Below are 24,311 nucleotides of genomic sequence, written 5' to 3' on the forward strand. Positions count from 1 at the left end.
GGCCAGAGATGGTATCTTTGAAGGTTCCAGAACATTCTCTGAATCTGAATTGGGAATTTGGGTTCAGTAGTAGGCCAAGGTGTTCCTGAAGTAAGGAATGAGTCTGTATTCTAGCCTGAACTGGATCCCCTAACACTCTCCGGAGTGCACTGGGAACCAGGGGCGGGGCGGGGGTGGGTGGGTCAAGGGATTAGAAGTTGATTGCCATTTAAACAAAACTGCAGGGTTTGGTCTGATCGTTATTTTCGGAATCAGAGTCCACTTTTACCATTAAAACAGAACCAAATAAACAACAAACCCACTACAAGTCCCAGAGAATATAAATTCTAAGGCTAGCCACTGTAAGAAAGTGTCTATACTAGAGAAGGCCAAGAGCATGAAACCATCAGTTCAGTCCTTTGTTCTTCAGGTTTCCAAAGCAGGCAGGTGAGTTTCCACAGTACTTTCTTGCTGTGTGTGTGTGTGTGTGTGTGCGTGTGTGTGTGTGTGACGTCAGATCAGCATTCTAGAACTTCTCGGGAGAAGTCCCAAAGCCCTTGAGAGAAAGTTATTAAAACGTCACTGCAGGACGCCAGTGTATTAGCGTACTTGGGCGTGGGGGCGGACGAGATTTTCCGAGTTTAAAGATGATTTAGTCCCGTCACAGAGGCGGGGCCACAGGCACCCGGCCCGTGGGCTTCCTGGCCCGAGACTGCCCACGAGGAGTGAAGAAGTAGCGGCGAGTCCGGAGATCAAAACCACCGTGGGCGCACAAGGACACCGGTGCACACCCATCCATTGCGAGGCGCTCTGGCCCTAGGACGCAGACGCGCCCCGGGACGCACACAGGACAGCTGCTGGGAGGGACAGCCGGAGAAGACGAGGAGGAGCGGCGGGTGACAGATCCCCGCCTCCGATCCCGCCCACGGTCCCGCCCCACCGCGATTATAGCTGATGACTCAGGGCGGAGCTCCACATCCAGCCCGCGGCGGCCGCCAAGTTCTCTGGATGGGACCAGAAGTTTCTAGCCGGCCAGTTGCTGCCTTCCCTTTATCTCCTCCTTCCCCTTTGGCAGCGAGGAGGCTATTTCCAGATACTTCCACCCCTCTCCGGCCACGTCACCCAGTCCTTTAATTCATAAAGGTGCCCGGCGCCGGCTTCCCGAACACGTCGGCGACGCAGAGGTGCCCGCACTCCACGACCTCGTCACCCGCGCCCTAGCTCCGCGCCCCGGGTGGACCCCGACCCAGCATGAGCGCCGCAACCCAATCTCCCGTGATGCAGATGGCGTCCGGCAACGGAGCCGGTGACCGAGACCCCCTGCCCCCGGGCTGGGAGATCAAGATCGACCCGCAGACCGGCTGGCCCTTCTTCGTGGACCACAACAGTCGAACCACTACGTGGAACGACCCGCGCGTGCCCCCCGAGGGCCCCAAGGTGAGTCGGGCTCGCGATCCCACCTCGACCGTGAAGGGGCCGGGTCGGGCCGGGGCTACGGGGATCACCCCACCCCGCGCCCTGCTGCGCCCGCCCGGATAGCCCCTTCCCGTACCCTCCCCGGACAGGCGTCGGGCCTTGGGGGAGCCTACGGAGGGGTGGCCTTGGAGGGTAGCCAGCGAGGTGCCACCCTCGTGGTGACATCATGGGGTCGTTTTCACTAGCTTCTTGCGGAGGACGAAGAGCCTGCGGCCGGAGCTGCCGTGCGCAGGGTCCCCCGGGAGGGGCGAGCGGCCCGATGAGCGGCCGAGGCCCAGGCCTGGCCCGGCCGCCGCCTTTCTGTCCCGCCGCCTCGCGTGCTGAGACCCTCGGCTCTCTCCGGGGCTGACGGCGCCCGGCCGGGCTCCCAGAGCTGCTAGAGGTGGAGTTCTTTGGGAATTTCACCTTCGAGTTCTGAACTCAGTTTTTTTTTTCTGTGACTTTGCTGGATCTCAGGCATAGAGTGACTCAGTAGGCTCGAATAAATAAGTTGATTTAGCCCTATATTTAAAGTTTAACTTGCGTTATTGATTGAAACAGCTTTCAATTAGAGGATACTTGATCTTGTTGTTGTTGTTTTTTAAGGATACAGTTTCAAAACTAGAGATCCGACATTGTCTCGCACGCTTAGCCATTGCCTCACACTGGAGAGAAAGAGAATATATTTTTAATGGTGTAATTCTTTCTTGCTATTGTCGTATTAAAATACTCGGACGTTGTTACCAGAAACAGCTGGGGAGTCTTGTGAACACAGCAGGTGTATGCTGCGTTTGCATACAGCCCGGCGTGTTATATCAGCATCAAGGGCAAGAAAATTTGAAAGCACATATTTGAGATGAAGTCTGGGTCTGACGGGGTGCAGTCCTGTCCTCCCAGCAGTCAGGAAGGCTGAGGCAGAAGGGTCTGGAATTCAAGGCCAGAGTCTGCCTCAAGAAATAATAATTAATTAAATTTGGAATGAAATCAGCCTGTGCTGCAAAAATAAGGCCTTGTCTTTAAAAAAAAAAAATTTTGAATAAAACACTTAAAGATACAAATTTAGGTAGGATCTCTTAATATATAATTAACAAGAGTCATACTTAGCATACTGATCAGTAATAATTTATGTAAATTTGATCTTTTCAAAATGAAAAGTTTGGTAAAATAATTACACTTCAAGACTAGTCTTAAAGGCGTTGTGGTTCACACCTTTAATCCCAGCACTTGGGAGGCAGAAGCAGGAGGATCTCTGAGTTCAAAGCCAGCCTTATCTTCAGAGAAACTTTGCTTTAAACAAAACAAAAAACAAAAATCAAAACAAAACAAAAAAACAAGCCAAAACAACCCCCCCCCAATTATTGCTGTTTGAAGAAAATAAAAGCAGTAAAGAGTTGATATATTATTTGGAATTTTTAAAAACTCACCAAATTTAAGATGCTTTATGAGTCATCATTTTAGAAAATTCTACTTTCATTTTTATGCATGTGATGCTGGGGTTGAACCAAGGGCCTTGAGAATGCCAGACACACTTTTTTCTTACAACTACCGCTACAACCACGGTGCCCAGCAGTGAGCTACATACTCAGGAGTTTACATTTACAAGGAATTAATTATGTATTTATTCCTGGCTGAAATTGGGTGGGCATACTTGTATCTTTTTTGTGTGTGTCTTTTACTCATTAGTGGGTAATAATGTTCTTTTTTTGTGGGAAGTAGAAAACTCGTAGTATATTACAGCTGTATACAGCTGTATTTTGAGACTTCTTTCTTATAATAACTACAAGAAGAATCACACACCACCTGCTGGTACCCCTTGTTGGGAGTGAGGATCCAGTCTGAGCATGCCCATGCTGGTCCTCAGCAAGTGGGAACTGGTTTTTGTTTGTTTGGTTTTTGGTTTTGGTGTTTTTTTTTTTTTTAAGACAGGGTTTTTCTGTGTAGCCCTGGCTGTTTTGTAACTCTGTGACCAGGCTGGCCTCAAATTCACCGAGATCCTCCTGCCTCTACCTCCCAAGTGCCGGGATTAAAGGTGTGCGCCACCACTGCCCAGCTTGAAGGCAGGGATCTTTCTGTAGCCACGAGGTAGGTGTTGTAGTCACGATGTAGATGCTTTAGACTATGCAAGATTAAAAAAAAAAACTAAACAAGTTATCATTGTTCTTACTAAACACAGTGCAGAGTACTAAATCAGGTAGATGTCCTAGGCTTAAAAACCTGGAAATTTTCACCATTGTAATTTTAAACTTACAAGACCCTTAATGGTGCCCTACTTCCTTCTGTATAAGGAAATGCAGATAATTCAAGTGTGTTTCTGAAGGCCACCCCCCCAGCACCAATAGCAAACAGAGGGGTCAAGAGGACTGACCTGTACAAAAGCGGAAGTGGGTGAATTTTTATGAAACTTGAGCATGCCGACTGCCCTGCTAGCCGGGATTTTGATGGTGGGTTGTGATTAACTCAGGAGAAGGGGTTCCTTTGCCAGCATGATACCAAAGCATGAGGAGAAACGAACATTTCCGTCCAGGAGCCAAGTCCCAGGAGCTGTGCTTGCTTTGAGCCCGGGCTTCGCTCCTTCCAAACTGAAGCTTTGACGGTCACAGAACATCTGTGTGACTGGGGCGGTTTTACTTACTGCAGGCTGCAAACTGGGAAAACCTTTAATATCCTACAATAGAAATTGGTTTCTATGGCTGGGCCACCGGTGATGGCGCACGCCTTTAATCCCAGCACTCAGGAGGCAGAGGCAGGTGGATCCCAGTGAGAGTTCTAGGCCAGCCTGGTCTACAAGAGCTCATTCCAAGACAGAATTGATAGCTACAGTGAAACTCTGTCTCGAAAAACAAACAAACAAACAAACAAAAAACCACCAACAACAACAAAAAAGAACTAGTTCCAGGACAGGCTCCAAGGCTACAGATGAAACCTGTTTAGAAAAACAAAACAACAAAGAGGAAAAAAGAAATTGGTTTCTTTATTTTTATGTGTCTGCCTGTGTACAGGTGCCCTCAGAGCCTAAAAGGGTGTTGGATTTCCTGGAGCTGGAGTTATAGGTGGTTGTGACCCAACTTGTGAATGTTGGGAATCGAACTCAGGTCCTCTTGGAGAACAGAAGGCACCTCTTAACTGCCACGCCATCTTCCTATTCCTTGACATAGATTTCTTGAAGCCTAAGGAGAAAGGGCTGCTGCCTAAACAAAGGCTTGTCTGGGAAGAGCTAAGAGACCCTCAGAGCATATTCCCCTTGGGTGGGAGCTGCTTCTCAGTCGATGAGGATCCCTTCACTGAGCTGGGAAAGAAAGCCACATGGTTGTTGACAGTCAAAGCTGATAAAGATGAGCCCTTCGTGGGAAGAAGAGATCCAATGGCCCTTTGTGTTGTAGTCAGTCTTAACTTTGTCTCCTCAGGGTTGACTTTTGTAGTCTCTGAAGAGGTGGTAGCAGGCCTCCTGCCCCTGTTTTTGTAGTAAACCAGTGTCTTGGCCTGTTCCTGCTGGAGCTGTGATGTCTGTATGCAAACGTCTCTCTCAGCAGCCTTAGTTTTCCCCGCACAGTTTTCCACTAGTCAGGGAGGCCCACGCCAGCCAAGACCCCTTTTTCTGTAGCAACATTAGTGTTCACTTTGGGGTCTGGAGATGCATGAGCCCTGGTAGCACCTCCCCAGCATCTCTCCTCCACTATCAAACAGGCCAGGTACTCGAGATTGCTGGTCCCTTACCAGGCAGATTGTCCTCTTTCATGGAGCAGGGCTGTTCACCTCTGTGGATCTGGGGATTCACCAACCTGGCAGTCTCCAGAAATTTGTTCTGTTCTTTTAATTCAGTTTAATTTTGTTTGCGTGGCGCACACATCATGGCTTCTATGTAGAGGTGAGAGGACAACGAGGTGGAAGTGTCCATCCACCAAGTGGGTTCTTGAGGTGGAACTCAGGCCCTTAGGCTTGGTGGTAGTAGGTGTCTTTACCCATCAAGCCATCTTGATGCCCTCTAGGGGAGCGTTTTAAGGCTGTGCTAAGGGGCTGGAGAGATGGTTCAGGAGGTAATCGCACTTGCTGCTCTTGCAGAGGACCTGGGCTCATTTTCCAGCACCCGTATTACGTGGCTCACTCCAGTTCCACAGACATATGTGTAGCCACTCTCAAATAAAATAGAAACAATAAATCTTTAAAAAATGTACATTGTAGTTACATGACCCATTCTACTCCCACCCTGTGTTGAATCTGAATTGGCCAAAATGGCACCCAGAAGTAAGTTCAGAGGGTTTTCTGGCGATTCTGATTCTTCCACCTTGGTCGTGAAAGCCACAGTGCCCGCCCCCAGCCCGACCTGCTTCACATTTGGCCTGCCAACGCCTAGGAAATCTCGAGACCCTGTGCCCAGTGGCGGGGTGATCGTGGCAGTGTGAGGAGACCGCCCTCCTCCCCGGGCCTGGAATTTTTGCCTCCTTTCTGTCCTCCACCGTCTCACCTCCACTCTGGCAGATTGGACGTAGATCTGCGAGAGGGAGCAACGTCCCTTCACAGAACATTGGAAGTCTTTTCTGAGTTATGGTTAAAGTGGAAAGACGCATTTATTCTGCTTCGGGCTCAGCCGAGCCTCCTGTTCTCTAGAGATGAGGTCATTTTGCTCTTTCTACATCCATCACAGGCCAGTGCGCCTCTTAGCAGAGTCAGGAAATGAGTGGCTGTTTATTCCCCTCGCCTTTCCAGCAGGTCAGTGGTTTGGTGGGAGTGGACGGGGAGCAGGGCCACGTGCCTCGGGAGGGTGTGCATCCAAACCTTCGTTTTCCCTCTAAAGAACAGCCTGTGTGTTTGGCTCACACAAGGACTGATTGCACCTCCCAGGACACAGTCTGTCCCTCATTTTGTGAAGTAGATTTGTCCTTTATGAGGGTTAGAATTCGTACACAGGAAAATTGTGGCAGCGTTTGACGTTAGTCAGGGCTGAGAAAGCTTAAAACGTTGGGTGCCGTCGGGGCTGGTGGTGAGTCAGAAAGCCTCATACCACCCCGTGAGGCTTGATTAGCACTGGCCCTGTTTCTGGGATGGCACATGGTTTCCTTATATAAACCACTCTACATGTTTATGACCGTTTCTCGACATTAAAAATGTTTGTTCTGGTATCTTCCATCCAAAATAGGAAACCATACCTAATCTAAACCTTTTCTTTTCTTTTTTTCCTTCATGTCTTAATTTGATCTTAAACATATGCGAGGCCTTATGAAGGAAAGCCGAGAGCTGAACAAGGCTCTCGCTTCTCAAGAGTCTCTGAGACTCTACAGTGACAGCCCTGATGAGCATCCTCATGCCCCACCCCCACCCCGCTGTTCTGTTCTCCTACCCCTTCCCCCCTGCTTTGCACTGTGAGGAACCACTACATAAATCTACTGCTGCCTCAGACCTTAGGGAAGCCTCGCCAGGCACCAGATCGCCTCACTGCACACATATACAGGAGCTGAACTTTGTCCGTCATCCGGCACATGTGACTGTGTGTGTGTGTGTGTGTGTGTGTGTGTGTGTGTGTGTGTGACAGCTGATGTTACAAAGCCATCACTTGTTTCTGTGGAACATATCTCTGGGAGAAGCCAGGCAGTGTGGATGTGTGTTGGATGTGGATGTGTGCTTTTTGAAAACCTTGTCTCTTTAAATACTCCAGACACTGAGGTGGAAACTATTCCATGACGCAGAGGGATGTACCTAGCCTGTGGCTCCACAGAAAGGCTGGCCTGTCGTTCCTGCTCCTGCTTCTGTAGAAGTGTCAGGCATGTTTACTGATTTGCCTCACCTCTCTTGGGCCAGAAGCAGGCAGTGCCAGCTCTAGACTCCGCACTGCTCTCTAATCTGAATCTTTTCTAAGTGGTGGTCTCTCTTGCTTTGCCCTTTTGGCTCTCAGCCCTGTTGAGTGTTCCCAGCAGTCTGTCTCATCTCAGCCTCTCCTTGCCTAGCAGAATCTGTGGGCATGGGACAATGGCTCAATAGAAGTATAAACACAAAGTGTGTCTTAAGAAGCCCTTCGGCAATCCCCCAGCACAACCATGTTGTCCCTACATTCCCAGATGTCCCCCAGAGGCCCATCCCCTTAGTCACTTTCTGAGTGGCCTTTTCTGTGCAGCGGTCAGTGCTGACTCCCTGAGCCCATCCTCGCAGGTCTGGAGGAGCTGTTTCATTCCCATCAGTGACACAGCATCTTCGTGGGTCTGTAGGGAGGGGCTGGGAAATGACAGCAACCAGACACTGCAGATCCGGAGCAGACAGCGCCTGGTGGCTCTGGCAAAGGAATCTAATTATTTTTTCTTGTGGCTGGCAGTAAGATCAGACACCACATATATAAAGTTCTTTACTGTCTATCCAGAACCACTTAGAATTGTTATTTGCTGCCAGTCTGCATCAGGGGAGCCTGTAAAACCATCATGTTTCCCGAGTTCCTAGCACAGGGCTGTGTCCTTCGAACTGGGGCTTCCCACTGAAAATGCCTTAGCATTTTGTTGGAAAACAATTCTTCCTATTCCAAAGGATCTTCTCCAGTACTCACTGAAGTAGAAGTTTAGGGGCTTTTCCTTAGTTATTTAGAAATGTCTTTCTCAGACACTGAATGGATAAATAAGGAATGGGTAGTTTTGAAAAGCCAAATTGGGAGAATTGGAAGGCAGCTGAGCATGTAGAAGAAAAGGCATTGTGGTTGGTTCACCCTTCCAGGTTAACTCAGGCTGTCTGCATCCAAGCCAGACCCCCTCATCCATGAGGTGCGACCGGCTTGTCTCCCTCCCGTAGCCCCCCTGTATCTGATGATGGTGAAGTCTTAGAGCCTGGGTGACTCAGAATGGAGCCCAAAGTCTTTGCTTGCCGGTCCTGCCTTGGCTGGGCCAGTGACTCAGCACACAGCGGGCGCTCCCTGACTTGGAGAGTACCCAGACTGAGCCTCGGTTCAGGAGCAGTGGAACCGAAGGGTTTGGAGAGATCACAGATATTGACACACAGCATTCACGAGTGACAGTCAGGGGGCAGGGGAAGAGTTAGGTGCCCGGCCTTACCGCCAGACAAACCTGGTTCTAGAAATCTCAAGCAAGTTACACGCCCTCCGTTAGCCTGGTCCCTCTGTCGGTGGACCACTCTTAACAGGGTTGAGAGGATCAAAGGAGATAGGGTACAGACAGTGCTTCGTTCAAGTTCAGCCTGTGTGTTGTTCCTAAAGATGTTTACCATGAAGTGGGGAGGTCTCTGTAGATACGCAGCCAGCTGACCTTCCCATGTAGCAGACCTGGGCATACATGGGTCTTTCAGACAACAGCCAGGCCTGAAGTCTTCTCTCTCATAAGTTTGTCCCAAATGTAAGTGGTTCTCCCTTGGTTGGTGTCCAGATGGCCCTCAGAACCCTGACCTAGGCTTCCAATGTCCCTGTGAGGGTTGTGTTCAGGTACACGGTAGCTTGGGACACAGCGGGGGTTCAGATGAAGGCCTTGGCACCTTCTAGGGCCTCCATCAGGCCCCTTGGCTCTGAGGACTTGTTCCTTTATACCAGGACGGACGGGAGGGGACACTGCACTGTACTGCATTGAACTCTTCTTACTTCTTCGGCCCTGACTCCTTGAGAAGAAGTTGTCCCTCCATTGTCTCCGCAGTCCTGAGAACAGTGCCAGGCAAGAGCCAGGAGTCCGGTTTATGGCAGGGAATAAGGGACTGAGAACCTTAACGTTAGAGGTGAAGGCCCTGTGACAGGACCACTGTGTTTCCCTTTAGTCTGCCATGAGTGAACCTGGGGAAGGCTGTGGAACTGCTCCTGCCCGAGGAGGGCCTCCTGATCTTTTGAAATTCAGTTTGCTTCCCAGATTAGAACTTTTCTGTCTGCATTGATTAAAGCAGGTGACCTTTCTTTTTCTTTTCTCCCCCAGAAGAAAGTACTTGATTTTTCCCTGAAGCTGTGAGTGTAGGAGCCAAGTGTCTCTCGATTGGGCTCCTCATGGAGCTGCGCCCCAGCTTCCCCTGTGACTAGGGATTCATCCCATTCTTTTATCTGCCATGTGGAAAACCAAAGGAAGGTTCCAGGGCTTGGGAACGTGGGAGGCTGGAGGCTGGCTATGGGTTCCCAGTGCTCCCTCCAGCAGGGGAAATACCTGGCAGCTGCTGCTGGCTACACTTGCCCTCAGACTGTGCGTGGGCTCCTCAGAGGGACACAATGTGAACTTTGAGGAGGTGGCAGCAGATGCCCTGCTCCCAGGCCAACTTTCACGCACCCTGCCCTGGCCTGACTTTTCTCCCCCCTAACTAAGCCTTTGGGTGTGCAAGGGAGCCCCATTCCTTGCCTTTATGTGCAGTTTCCCAGCAGCAAGGGTTTCTGTGTGTAAGCCCCTCCCCAAGTAGCTGACTAGCATCTGAAAGAATAGCTCAGGGCTTAGGTTTTTAGGGTGCTTCTTTGGCCCTGTTTACTTCCAGGTTAGTTCTCAGTGTAGACCTTGGCATTCTTGCTAACTAGTCTCTCTCTTTATTTTTTTAAAAAAACTTTATTTTTATTTTCTGTGCATTGGTGTTTTGCCTGGATGTCTGTGTGAGGGTGTCTCTGGAACCGGAGTCAGAGAGTTGCAAGCTGTCATGTGGGTGCTGGGAGTTGAATATGGGTACTCTGGAAGAGCAGTCAGTGCTCTTAACCACGGAGCCATCTCTCCAGCCCCAACTAACTAGTCTCTTAAGACTGAGATAAAAAGGCTTCTAGCTGTAACAGACTTATTACCAAACTGGTAAAAATCCACCAAGGAACTGGGCTTTGCAGCGGTAGGCTCAACCTTAGTCCATCAGTAACTGGGAACGATGGAGCGAGATTGTAGTTCAACACAGGGAGTAGCTCAGTCTTTACAAAGGCTTTCTCATGCCCTGTTTCACTATGTCTTATAATAATAGCCGGTTGAGATGGCACATGCCTCTAATCCCTACACTTGGGAGACAAGACACAGGAAGATCGTGAGTTCGAGACCATCCTCAGGTACATAGCAAGTTCAAGGTCAATGTGAATGTGCAAACCCAACAAAACAGCAAAACCCTTTAGAACCCCCTAGAAAGTGAGGGAATTTTTATGGCTAGGACACTGAGTCTGTTACAGCAAGTTCTGTCCAAGGCTAATGAGTTACAGGGAAGGGTTGGAGCCCAGGGTAGCAGCTTACAGATCAGGGCTCATGCCCACTCATTCTTATTTATCTGGACACAGCTGCAGAGACAAGCAGTATAAGTTTCCTCTTCTAAAACATGTAGGGACATCCCTTTTATTAATCCTAGGATGAAGCGTTTCTTTTTGTTTTGTTTTGCCTGGCTTCCAGGAACTCACTTTGTGGACTAGGCTGGCCCCAAACTCAGAGATACATATATATGCCTCTGCCCCCTGAGTGCTAGGATTAGAGGCATGGATCACCGTGCCAGCTGATAAGTGTTTCTATCTGAATAAGTGGCATACCTGGGCAAGCCTCTGATCACAACCTGTGACTCATGATATTTTGTGGTCAACACAGACATAATATCTTTTTTTTTTTAAAAAAAAAGACTTATTCATAACTTTTTAAAAATTTTATGTATGAGTGCTCTATAGTCAAATACAACTTTATTGCCAGAAAAAAAGCATCAGATTCCCACCCCCACTATAGATGGCTGTGAGCCACCATGTGGTTGCTGGGAACTGAACTCAGGACCTCTGGAAGAGCAGCCAGTGCTCTTAACTGCTGAGCCATCTCTCCAGCCCTCATAATTTTTTGTTTTTTAACTGTGTGTGTGTTGTGAATGTCTGTTTGCACATATGAGTGCAGTCATTTGCAGAGGCCATGGGAGGAAGGGGATTGGATCCCTTAGAGGTGGAATTACAGGCCATTGTGAGACACTAGATGCATGTGCTGGGAACCTAATCCCGGTCCTCTGCAATAGCAGTGTGTACTCTTAGCCACTGAGCCATCTTCAGCCCCATGGCCCTCGGTCTTCCCAGGAGTCCCAGAATAAACCCATCTCCTCAGAAGCACTGGGAACGGACTTGAGCAGCACGTGGGTTTGGCTTCTGGTTGCGAATTTGCCCAGAATTTGCCCTCCAGAAGCAACGTGGCCTGGCTTCTGGTTGCGAATTTGCCCAGAATTTGCCCTCCAGAAGCAACGTCACAACCCAGGGGAGTAAGAGAGTTTTGAGCTTGGCTGCCAGATGCTTGCTGGCTTAGGTATCTCATCGATGGTCAGTCATTTATGTGGCCTCTTGGACCCAAAGGCTGTGATGGGTACCCCGCCTGATAGAGGCAAGCCCAGCCACTTCGTTTCTGCCCAGATCCTGGCCCCACTGGGACTTGCACTGTGTCTCTTTGAAACCTCTGCCTTTTCACTGGTGTTAGCAGTTTTGAGTATTGTTAGTAAGACTCAACAGCTCACCTGGGAGAAAGCTCTTCTGGCCTGAAAACCCAGCTCATGAATTAGTGTTCGACTTAAGACTCCGGGGCTTGAGTTGGAAGTTCTGCTCGCCACCATTGCTCCTGATAAATCGGAACTGTAATTTTAGGTATTAAGCCCACTTCATTTAAGAGCCAGGAAGGGGTTTCCAGGGTTCAGAGAGCCACCTACTGAGTGTACAGGGAACCAGCTGTGGTTGGGTCGAGGCTTGCTTTTCATTCTGTTCTGGGAAACTGAGTGTGCCAAGCCCAAGAACTGTCCTCCCAACCCTGCTTTTAATATATGAGGGTGGGGGTGGGGCTCGGCCTTGTCTTAATTTGGGCTATAAAGCTTTGGGGTACTTTGAGTGTCACTGGTTTCTGACAAATGAAGGCATGCTTGTGGTGATATAGTCACAGAGGAGTTCCAGGAGTTTCTGGTGAATACCTCAGGTCCTCCTTCACAACAAGCACCGCAGGCTGTCCTCCCAGTTTGAATAGGATTTCTTGGGATGGACACAGCTTTCACCATTTTTATTTTTCCTGGGTGCTCCATTGTCCTACAGCCTGAGAACCAGTACTTTGTAGGATATTTCTGGGCCTCCTCTGAATTTTATAGCTAAGAAAACCTGAGGTCTAGGGAGGGGCTGCAGTCTGCTCACGGAGCACATGGTGGGGCAGGGATCAGCCAAGTGAAATCTTTTTGTCGGTAGTGTGTCCTCTTAGTGTTTTTGCACTTCCTGCAGACCTGCAGACAAGCCCATCACTCACTGGGCTCAGAGCCTAGCTTTAAGCTTTTTCTAATAATGTCTTATGCCTAAAATGACACATTTGGGCTCATTTAGTATTTTTCCTGATTTTTTTTCCTGGGTCATCTCATGGAGTTGTTTGGTACCCTTAGATAGCCTCAGGATTTTAATGTTTGCAATAATGTTTTCACTATAAAACAGGAGTAAGATTAGTGCATTCGTTTATAAATTAATGTAGTAAGATAAGTCAAAGTCAGCCCCGCGGCCCTCGTTTCCTAGTTAGAGTTTGTACGTCTTCCTGAGGGCTTTATCAAAGATAAGGATAATGAGCTGGACTGCAGGGAGGCCACCAGGAAGAGGTGAAAGGTTCTCAGACATCTGATCAGTAGCTGTGTTTGTGCCCAGCCCCTGTCGTGTGGCTGGAGAGGGTTCCTGGGGTCCTCACTGCAGTCAGGAGTGCAGGTAGAGGTGGTTGAGTCTTGCCTCAAAGACGCTGATGTGACCTATTCTGTGAGTCAGTTGGTTTTTCAAAATACTTTTTTTTTTTTTCAAACAAAACCCAACAGAGGGATAGAGGGGAGCGTGGAACTTCTTTAGGGTGCAGCACTCTTAATGCTGATGGCTTTCTCTCAATTGGAGTGTGTGGGTTACTAGTTCACACACCCACGAGACTCAGGACTCTAAGGAAAATCCCTGGGCTAGTGCCAGCCAGCAGAGCCATTTCCTGTTGACTCAAGGCCAGAGTCTTGGTGGAGGTTCCTGCTTTTCCTTCCGCTAACGGAGGGCTTCCTATCTCTTGCTCACTTCTCTTTCTCATTACGCCTCCTTCCCATCTCTGCCTTGGTGTCCCCGCTCCTTCCTCGTTCATCTCTGACTTCTTCGTTCCTCCTTGGCTCCTCCTGCCTCGTTGAGGCATCTGATGACCCTCTCTCCCTTCAGTTTCATCTGCCATAGCTGTAGCATTCGCTCTTGGTTACCGCGCCCCTTCCTCCCTGGGCCCAGGCCTAACACTTCTGGCAAGATGCGGATTATATGTTGCCCCTCCTGTGTAGGTCCCTGGATGGGGCTGCCTACTTCTGTTCCTTTGCTTTTCCAGTTGAGGTACAGGCGAGCTGCATAAGATGCAAGGTCTTTAGTGCCTTTGGTATAGGGGCTGACCCTAGGAGAAGCCCCTCCAGTCAGGCCTGTCTGTGGGGGCATAGGGTCGGGTGGGTAAGCTGTGACGGGGTGAGCGGTAAGGGGCTGCAGAAAAGTGCAGTGTTTGAGGTATGTGTACATATGCACCACCCAGATGCAGAGAATGTTTTAACTCCAGGTTCCTTCTAGAACTTTCCAAGCCACTTTCATAGATGACCGCATACAGATTTATGTCACCATCATTTAGCTTTGTCCTTCACTTTGGGTTCCTTTGATGCTTTGGAGTCTCTTGTGTCTCTTTAGGGAGGGAACCCTGGTTTGTTCTAGGTCTTTTGCATATCCCTCTTCAGTGTGTCGTATAAAACTTCACCCAGGGGGCAGCAGTTACGACTATCTATTAAAGGCCAGCAAAGGCAATTGGATCTGGAACATACAGTGAATTTCAGTCTTTAAAACAAACAAACGAGCAAACAAACCCCTCAGGCCTGGAGAGGAGTCTCAGCAGTTATGAGCATTGGATGCTCTTCTAGAGAGCTGGTGATTGATTCCCAGCACCCACGTGGCAGCCAATAGTTATTCGTGACTTCAGTCCCTGGAGATCCTGTGCTCTCTTCTGGCCATGGACACATGGCACACATTCATGCAAGGAAAACACTAAAGCGCATTTAAAAATCGAACAAAAAAAAAAATCAGAAAGCAAGGCCTGGCATCACACCTGTAATCTCTGCACCGGGGTAGCTCAAGGAAGACCAGAAATTTGAGGCCAGCCTGGGCTACATGTAAGTAAGGCCCTGTCACAAACAAACAATCTCACAGTAGCTCTGTAGGGCACTAGTTGCCTGCTTTGCTTTAAAGAAGTGGAAGTGAAGGTTTACAGGGGAAGGGAATTATCCGTGCTCACTGAGCTGTTGGCTGATGGTAAAAATGACCTTGGATTCTAGAGAGGCGTGGTAAAAATGACCTTGGATTCTAGCGAGGCTAGCCTCCTCGGTGGGAAAGCCCCACGTGTCTAATACCTCAGCCACACCTGCTTTTCAGGTAAACACGTTTCTCATTTGTTTCATGCGTTAACTTGTCTAGTTTTTGAACAAGGTCTCATGTAGTCCAGGCTGACCTCAAACTCAGTGTGTAGCTGGAGATGGCCTTGAACTTGGGTTATAGGTGTGCACCACTGTAGCTATTCTCCTACACGCTCCTTAGGATTGAACGCAGGATTTCTTGCATGCTAGGCCAGCACTCTACCAAGTGAGCTATATCCCCAGCCCTTTTACTTGTCTTATTTGCAAGGGTCATATCTTGTTGGTTTGATGACCCCTGGGGCCCATTGGAGTGGTGGCTTGACGTCCCCTGGAAGTTTTAGATGAGGCTAGCTCAGGCTTGTTAGCTGCCTGACTCTGGGGGGTAGGTAGTGCCTGAGGCTCTGTTCGTGCGGAAGAAATAATTAGTCACAGGCAGTCCCCAAAACATAGGACAGGACTATGCAAAGTCTGATTTCAGCTGCAAAGCAGGGTGCCTGTCCCAGTGAGTGGACACATTGCCTAGAAAATACGTTATAGCAGGATTCTGTGGTTGTCTTTTGCCAGCTCTCTATGGTGCATGCCTCATGGCCAGAACTGGGTTCTGTCAGTGAAGCCTGGATCTCCTCCCAGCTCTTGGGTGACCTGAGAGTTAAGCAGGCTAAAATAATGCTGATGTCCTGAGCACGTGGGCATTCTAATCTGAGAGTACCGAGTGCTTGTCTGCCCCTCTCCCCAAGGACACAGTGACACCCTTGCCTTTTCTGTTTTTTTGGAGGCCCTCCAAGGGCAAGGTCTCAACAGGAGAGAGTCAGTGGATGGGCCTGAAAGGGTCACATTCCAGGGCCAGCTACCTGGTGTCCAGACCCGTACATAAATAGAAAACGTGGCGGAATTAATGCCTCTTCACTCAAAGTGCAAATGAACCGTGAGGGGTCCTTTCTTAGCCTTTGCCTGGGTCTGCAGCTGTAGAAATGACACCCCGAGCTCACAGAGTCTCAGCTTCTGACATTTGTTTGCCATTCGGAGAACTACCTCACAGAGGAAGGCTCGCTCTCCTAAATACCGACCTACTTGGATATGTACAAGTGACAGAGCCCAGCTCCCCTCCTCTGTGGAAGGGCGCCTCTGCTCAGGAGGCGGCTGGAGGCTAAGTTGCACAGCCGCCTATTGGAGAGAGATGTCATTGCCCTGTGAGTGGCTGGCTGGCCTCGGTGTCTGAAATAAGATCTTCCCCAGAGGTACATCTGGAACTTGGCCTTCTCCAGGGTCCCCAAAAATAGCCAGACCTCTAGAGGGACAACTTTGTGATAGGACTTGAGAAGGACCCCCAACTGTTCTTAGCCCAAACAGGGTTTAGCTTATTGGGGGATGGGGGAAATGTTCTGTGGTATCTATGGTACTTGTCAAAGCGTGGCCAGGAGAAGTTTAGATGAGCACAGCTCCTTCTGAGCACGGCAGCGCGCAGGGTGGGACATGTGGCCAGGAAATCACTCAAAGGAGAAAGCTGCTCCAAGCCAAAGGGGATTCTGACCAAACTCACCCAGCAGGATTCTTCCAAGCCGAGGGTGATCAGACACCTGGGGAGGATGGTAGCCCTGGGAACCTGATCCGATAGCCACAGTGGTGGGCTGGGAGGAGGGGGTTCTGCTGACCTGGCTCAGCGGTTCTTTAGTCATAACTGGATTTTACAAGGAAATGCACAGATGGGCCTAGGAGAAAGTTCAGCAACCTTGCTGTGAAGTCTAGCCAGGCAGAGACTGGCACCGGGACACTGGCACCGGGACTAATCCCCGGGGTTTGTTCTCTTGCACCACTGCTGCATTCCTGTGGATCTCCCTTTCTTGCAACTTGTTCTAAAAATATTTCCAAGTAGCTAGCCCCTGAAACACACCACACCACACCACACCACACCACACCACACCACACCACACCACACCACACACACGACCACAATCATGGCACACAAACATATATGCTTCTCCAGAAAGATTTTCAAGCTAGGTTCTGTGTTTGGATCAAATACAAACTTTGTGGTTGAGAAATGCGAGAGCTTCATTGGGAGCTGAGAAGTTTGCTGCAGTTTAGTAGCCCGAGTTGAGTCTTTCTGGGTCACCTCCTGGTGTCAGCCTCTGCAGATCTGCAGGGGCTGTTAGCTGCTGTCTGCTGCTGCCCTACACTCTGCCTTACACCCAGAAAAACCTGTCTCCCCACTGTGGGAGAGTGGGATCCCTCTTGTGCTTCAAACTGATACTTTGACTTTCAGGTGCACCTCAACTTTTTTTCCTCTCCTGAGACAGGTTTTATTATATAGCCCAGGATAGCCTGGAACTCACCAAGATGGCCTCCAAGTCAGAGAACTGCTCGTTTCTGCCTCTCAAGTTCTGGGATTAAAGGAGTGCACCACCATTCCCAGTAACCCTTAAATCTTAAACTGTTGATCATATAGCTGTCTCCGGGAATCTGGGAAAAGCAAAGCCGGCAGAGTGGTCTGTCCACTGTGCTCAGCTCACCTGTCTGACCTGTGATGCCCAAGTCACCCTGGAGGATCAAGTTCCCCCTCAGGGTCTCTCTGCCCTGTTTCTAACCAGTCTTCATTTCTCCTTACTTTATTTTAGGAAACTGCATCCTCTGCCAATGGCCCTTCCCGTGAAGGCTCCAGGCTGCTGCCCGCTAGAGAAGGCCACCCTGTATACCCCCAGCTCCGACCAGGCTACATTCCCATTCCTGTCCACCATGAAGGCGCTGAAAATCGGCAGCCACACCTTTTCCATGCCTACTCCCAGCCTGGGGTGCAGCGATTTCGGACGGAGGCAGCAGCCACTGCTCCTCAGAGGTCCCAGTCTCCTCTGCGCGGTGGTATGACAGAAGCCACCCAGCCGGATAAACAGTGTGGACAGGTGCCCGCAGCTGCAGCAGCTCAGCCCCCAGCAGCCCATGGGCCTGAGGTAAGAGACCAGGCTCATGCTGGACCAGATACCTGGCGGTACACAGGGCTCAGGACCTAGCCTGCTGCACCAATGCAGAGACAGTTTGCCAGCCTCATATTGCTCCCTGTATCTTACACCTGTGTTATTTCTGTAGTAAAAGAATTGGTGCCAAGATGGCAGCTGCATGGTCAAAATGCATAGAGTAGAGGCCTTAAAGCTGACAGCAGCTGCCTGCCTCCTAGGTCAGAGCGCTCTATTCACCCTGGACTCTGTTTCGGAGAGAACCCTCAGTATTCTGCTCAGTCCTTCCAGACACACATCAACCATTTGGACCTATGCTGAGGATGAAATCAGGACAGCATCTCTGTCTTCAGAGCGTGCCGATAAAGGAAACACAGCTTAAGTCAGAGGGCAACAGCTTTAGACTTGGGCTTGAGCCCTGAAGCTCAGCACTGCAAGGTGCGTTAATAGCGAAAAGATAGAGCCCGTCCGGTTCTGAGCTGAGGCCTGTGGCCGGCAAATCTGGTAGGGTTCTCAGCAGTTAAGCCCTCTTCCTCCTCCTGTCTCCAGCTCATCCCCTGGGCCCCTGGCATTGTTCTTGAGTATGAGCCCCCTCATTTCCTGCTTGTATCAGAGTCCTGCCTGCCTCCCCTACATATGTTCAGCTTCACCATCCCGGGGTGAAAAGTCGTAGTTGATGTGGGACACTGGAGGTCCCTCTCCTTCCTTGGAGGTGTGCTTCCCATGTTTGTAAAGTTTTGCAGTATCTGAGTCAAAACAGCACATTGGGCAGAGATCTTAGAAAACTTAAGTTAACAAGGCTTTTAGTTGTGAGCCGCCTAAGGAGCCATCTTCTTCACTTTCTGGATGACTAGAGGGTAGAGTAGAAGAGAAAGGGACCTGGCAGACACGGGCAGCTCCCTAATAAAGGTCCCACTGCATTCTCCAGTAAGTAGTTAAGAGGAAGTGAGGAGACCTAACCCACACAGCGGACCACGCCCTTCCAGTGCACAGCGCTGCCTGCCAAGGCATGCATACAGACGCATTCAGTTGATCCTTAAAGCAACCGTGTGAGGTGGGCAGGCGGCCTAGCCTTTGCTCGAATTTCAGGTGAGGCCCAGAGAACTGAGCTTCCAAGTGTTTGACCCTGAGCCTTTGCATGCCGGGGCTCTGAGAACCTTGTGCGTGCTAGGCGAGTGCTCTCCCAGTGAACAACATTCCGAGCGTTAGGAGAGATGGTGCTGGAGATCGAAACCAGGGCCCCAAACACACTGAGCACGTGTTTCCTCACAAAGGGACACACAAAGGCTGCCTTTCTCCCCACACCTTGAAAATGTTTGTAGTGGGAAGGTTTTTGGGAACTGTGCTATCCTGGCCAGGGGGTGCCTGATGGAAATTCGGAGTGCCGGGACAGCAGGGTCACTCATGAAACACGCCTCTGTCCTTTGTCTCTTGCAGCGGTCTCAGTCCCCAGCTGCCTCTGACTGCTCCTCCTCATCCTCCTCAGCCAGCCTGCCCTCCTCCGGCAGGAGCAGTCTGGGTAGCCACCAGCTCCCCCGGGGCTACATACCCATCCCCGTGATACACGAGCAGAACATCCCTCGGCCAGCAGCCCAGCCCTCCTTCCACCAAGCCCAGAAGACCCACTACCCAGCTCAGCAGGGTGAATACCAGACCCACCAGCCTGTGTACCACAAGATCCAGGAGGATGACTGGGAGCCCCGGCCACTTCGGGCAGCATCCCCATTCAGGTCACCAGTCCGGGGTGCATCCAGCCGGGAGGGCTCTCCGGCCAGAAGCGGCACACCGGTTCACTCCCCGTCACCCATCCGTGTGCACACCGTGGTTGACAGACCTCAGGTATGGAAAGGCAGTGGCTGACAGAAATTCAGATGGCTGTCACAAGCTGAGGGGTTCTACAGGTGTGCTGGGCTTTCTCAAAATGCTGTCTAGTCAGCATAGGCAGAGCTCGAGAAACGCTGAACTCTGGAAGTTGCCGGTCCTTGATGAAAATGCAGGACAGGGACTGTGGAGCCTTCAGTACTTTCCACAGCATTTGCTCAGCTGTTTGCTTCCCATTGCACTCACTCTAGGGGCAGAGGGAAGAGCTTGGTAATGCTGCCTCTCAGTGTTGTCTCTCTCAGTCTTTATTCCTGAATGCTCACCACACCGGTGGTTCCTGGTCTCCCTGTGCCCCCACTCACACTTCAAACACTGTGTAGTCTCAAGTTTAAGAGGTACACTGTTCCCTATTCTCTGGTCTCCAGGCCATCCTCTTAGTCCCTCTGGGAGTTTGCTCAGGCCGGATCCAAGGCATAAAACACCAGCGCAGTCCCTGCTCCCCACCCTCCAAAGGGCAGCTAGTCTGTGCCCTGAAGCCACCTCCTTTCTCCCACGTCTTTCTTGAGTCCCTTAGGGTCCAGCACCTGATTATTCTGTATGTTACCAAATGCTCTTATCTTGTCAGCCCTGAGCCTGATAACAAGGGACCCTGTCTGACACACTCTCCTCCCTTTACAGTAGGGCACTGTGGCCCTTGACTGATGCGTTGGCAGGCGGTAATGGAAAGCCATCTTGGTCCGGGGTATAGCATGGGTGCAACCCTGTGTATCCTCCCGGGAAGCTGGGAAGAGAATGTTACTGAAACTGAACAGCCTGCAACTTAGAGGCAGGACACTCAGTGTCCTTGGCCTCCTCTGGCTGCCACATGAGCAGCTGAATTATTATCACAGTTTTTAAAAGGAAATCTCCTACAGTGATATTATCTAAGTCCCTGAAACAGAAAACCTTCATCTTTTTGCTGGTTCTGCATGTGTGTGGCGTGCATGCATGCATGGATACATACATGTTCTGTGTGGTGGAGGCCTGTGGTGGCCAGGACGTGTCTTCTACTCTCCACCCTTTATACCGAGGCGGGGTCTCTCACTTGAACGCAGAGCTTGCCCGGACAACTAGTCTAGCTAGCCAGCTTGCTTTTGGGGTACCTTCTCTCTGCCTCCTGAGCGCTAGGATTACAGGTGGCCCACCACACCATCCACGCGGTAACATGGGCCCTGGGACCCAAACTCCAGCCCTCCCATGTGTGCAGCAGGTGTCTTGCCTGCTGAGTCATCTCCCCAGCGCTGTTTTTAGCTTTTTGATTTGGAAATTATTTCAACTTTTCAGAAGACTTCTAAGACTCATACAAAGAAGTCCCAGGGGCCCTTCATCCATGTCCACTGTTTTGTTTTGTTTAAGACATTCTCTCAAGTAACCCAGGCTGGCTCCAAAGTTACTATGTATCTGAGGATGACTTTGAACTTCCGATCCTCCTGTTCCTATTTCCCTAGTGCTGGGGTTACAGGGTGTACCACTGTGTTGGGTTCACGTGGTGCTGGTATCCTTTACACACTAGTCGAACACTGGCAACTGAGTTACATCCCCAGTACCCCCTTCTCACCCCCGACAATGCCCGCCCTATTCGTGCTCACTGCTCTCATTTTCTGTCACTTCTTTCTCTGTAAAAAGGTCCACTTTTTAACTGCATGAGAAGTGTTTGCAAATACCATGCCCTTTACTCCTGGAAACTTCAGCAAATATTTGCCCAAGAAGCACGACTGCAGTAGGATGGCCTGATTCCAGAAATGTCATATTCTTGCAGTAGCACGATCCAGTATACTCTCTACTTTTTAGATTTCCTTCCCAGCACGTTCCCGTTTCAGGATCTGATCCAGGACTGCAAACACCGCCTTTAGACGTCACTTCTCTTTAGTCTCTGGAACTGTTCCCCAGCCTCTCGAGCTTTCATGACCTTGACATTTCTGAAGAGCGCAGGATGCCCTTTCCTAAGTGTTTCTCCTTACCCGGCCTTGTGTTGCGTTTAGAACCCAGGGTGGGGGGTGGCTGTGGAGGCAGGAGCGGTGAGGGCTGATGTGGGGCAGAGGGCATTTGGTGGAAGCAGAGCTTGCCAGTGAGGCAGACGTGCCATGTCAGCCAGGGAGCATTTAATACTAGTTTGACCTCTGTTGACCTTGATCTTGGCCTTTCTCTTATATTTTGTCCATAGAACCATTTTTAGAGCTTTCAAGGATTTCACTCGTCTGACCATTAAAGCAGAATTAATATTTTTACTTGGGGCGAGAATAGAGCAGCATTTCTTCCCGGTTGGTGAAACCCGGGCATACGAGGATTTTAGAGTCCAGGTGTTCATCTAGATGCTAGAAGAGCCCTGCTCAGTTCCCATTCGGAGCATAATTTATTTTTAAAAATATGACTGTGACCTCCAGTCCCTGGAAGGACTGTGTGACAGATGCCAGGATAAGGTGTTGTGTCTCAGCAGAGCATCAGTGTCCGGGGGCCAACCTCTTCCAGGGTTCAACTATTTTGAGCATCTTGCTTATTCTCAAAAACAAACAACTGGTCTGAGCAGAAACCACTAGACAGTTACAAGTCTGGACCAGGCATTTGAAAGGTCACCTGTGAGGGTCCAGCAAGGAGAAGCTGGAGCGGAGGCAGGGTCTCTGCCAAGGGCTGAGATAGAGTCTCTCAGAAAGTACCCTGAGCAGCCAGCATGCTGTTTCATTTTTGAGAATTACTGTGGCCTGCTTTTTCTTGCCATGAGAATATCATCTATAGCCGGGTGGTGGCGGCACACACCTTTATTTAATTCCAGCACTTGGGAGGCAGAGGCAGGCGAATCTCTGTGAGTTCAAGGCCAGCCTGGACTGCAAGAGCAAATTCCAGGACAGGCTCCAAAGCTGCAGAGAAACCCTATCTCGGGGGATAAAAGAAGAAGAAGACGACTATCTATCATCTACAAGAAATACACTGATCCCTGGAGGCTTAGCAAATAATTTGGTCACATACATAATTAATACCCAGTTTGTAATTTGACTCTTGGCTGACCTTAAAGTCTCACTGCAGGCCTAGAGAGATGCTCAGCAGTTAGGAGCACTTGTTTGCTCGGAAGGTGCACAACTGCCCGGAATTCCAGCTCTGGGAGATCTGACTTCCTCTTCTGGCCTCTTCAGGGCACATGACGTACATACAGATCACATAGAAATAAATAAAAGTAAATCTTAAAAAAATATTTTTTATGAAAGGCATTTTCTAACTCAGTGGCTAAAGAGGAACTTGCCGTGCGAGGCTGACAGTCCAAGTTCAGTTCCTGGAGCTCATGGAACGGTGGGAGGACAGAACTCTGCAAGGTGTCCTCTGACACCCACAGGCACACACACACACACACACACACACACACACACACACACACACACAGAAAAGGGTTATTTCTGATCTTCTTACTATTTAGTATTAGCTATAAATTATTGCTTCAGACGGCTATTAAAACTCTGTGTCCTCTTTTCTCAGCAGCCCATGACCCAACGAGAGCCTCCACCTGTCACCCAACCTGAAACCAAAGCAGAAAGTAAGCCAGGTGAAGCTGGACCCGATCTCCCTCCTGGACACATCCCCATTCAAGTCATCCGCAAGGAGGCAGACTCCAAGCCTGTTTCCCAGAAACCGCCTCCTCCTGCGGAGAAGGTGGAAGTCAAGGTCTCCTCTGCCCCAATTCCTTGTCCTTCTCCAAGCCCAGCCCCTTCAGTTGTTCATTCTCCCCCCAAGAATGTGGCTGCAGAACAGAAGGCAGCCCCGAGCCCTGCCCCTGCAGAGCCTGCATCCTCCAAACCAGAAGCTGAAGCCCCTCCTAAACACCCAGGTGTGCTCAAAGTGGAAGCCATCCTGGAGAAGGTGCAGGAGCTGGAGCAGGCTGTAGACAACTTTGAAGGCAAGAAGACTGATAAAAAGTACCTGATGATCGAAGAGTATTTGACCAAAGAGCTGCTGGCCTTGGATTCTGTAGACCCGGAAGGGCGAGCTGATGTGCGTCAGGCCAGGAGAGATGGCGTCAGGAAGGTTCAGACCATCTTGGAAAAACTCGAGCAGAAAGCAATCGATGTCCCAGGTCAAGTACAAGTCTATGAACTCCAGCTCAGCAACCTTGGGTCAGAGCAGCCGCTGCAGGAAATCATGGGCATGGGTGTCGTGGCCCCTGAGAAAAGTCCTGGAACCGAAGATCCACAGACTGAAAGCCAACAGCCGGAAGCCAAAGCAGCCTCGCCTCCGAATCCCAGCAGCACAGCAGACTCAGCTGGCAATCCAGTGGCTCCCTAGAGTCCGCCCGGAGCCTCGGACTGACTGTGTGCTGTAGAGACTTTTAAGTTGCATGCACTGCAGGACCTGCAGTCAGCTGGTCCTTATTATTCATAGCCGCTTGGTATGCAGTAATGTGGGGTGGAGGCAAAGCACTAACTAACCAAGGGGGCTTTTCTTCTGTATTCTTATCTGTATAAATAAAAGAAGTTGCCTGTTCTGAAGTCTAACCCTGCTGCTTGTTTTGAGAGCCCTTTCTGTGCATGAGTAGGGTGAGGTAACCAGGACTGTGAGCGATCTTCCAGTAGCTCTGGACTGAAGGGCTTTGGGGGGATAGGCAGAGAGATACAGGAATCTGAAACCCGGTTTTTGAGACACGTTGCCATTTTGATGGGATAATCTTCATCTCATTACTGAAATACCTACCTTTAGCCGAAATGAGATGTACAGGAAGCCCTAGGAATATCTGTTTATGTTGGAATGGCTTTAATGTTACATTTTGGGGTGGGGGAAAAAATAAAGTGATTATATAACTCTCGA

The 24,311-nt window shown here is 50.0% G+C and overlaps 1 protein-coding gene across 2 annotated transcripts; it reads left to right on the forward strand.

Annotated features, from left to right (window-relative positions):
- Positions 1–905: 905 nt before the first annotated feature.
- Positions 906–24,311, forward strand: Bag3 (BAG cochaperone 3). Of its 2 annotated transcripts, none has more exons than XM_050166022.1 (4): positions 906–1,416; positions 17,331–17,660; positions 19,101–19,502; positions 22,992–24,311. In XM_050166022.1, exons 1-4 carry the CDS (start codon positions 1,231–1,233, stop codon positions 23,790–23,792), a joined length of 1,719 nt encoding a protein of 572 aa, XP_050021979.1. In that variant the 5' UTR covers positions 906–1,230; the 3' UTR covers positions 23,793–24,311. The 2 variants fall into 2 exon arrangements, with proteins under 2 accessions (XP_050021979.1, XP_050021978.1); XM_050166021.1 differs by having other exon boundaries at positions 922–1,416; positions 22,989–24,311.

Source organism: Alexandromys fortis, unplaced genomic scaffold, assembly GCF_014885135.2.
Source record: "Alexandromys fortis isolate MF-2015 unplaced genomic scaffold, M_Fortis_MF-2015_v1.1 scaffold_146, whole genome shotgun sequence".
NCBI lineage: Eukaryota > Metazoa > Chordata > Mammalia > Rodentia > Cricetidae > Alexandromys > Alexandromys fortis.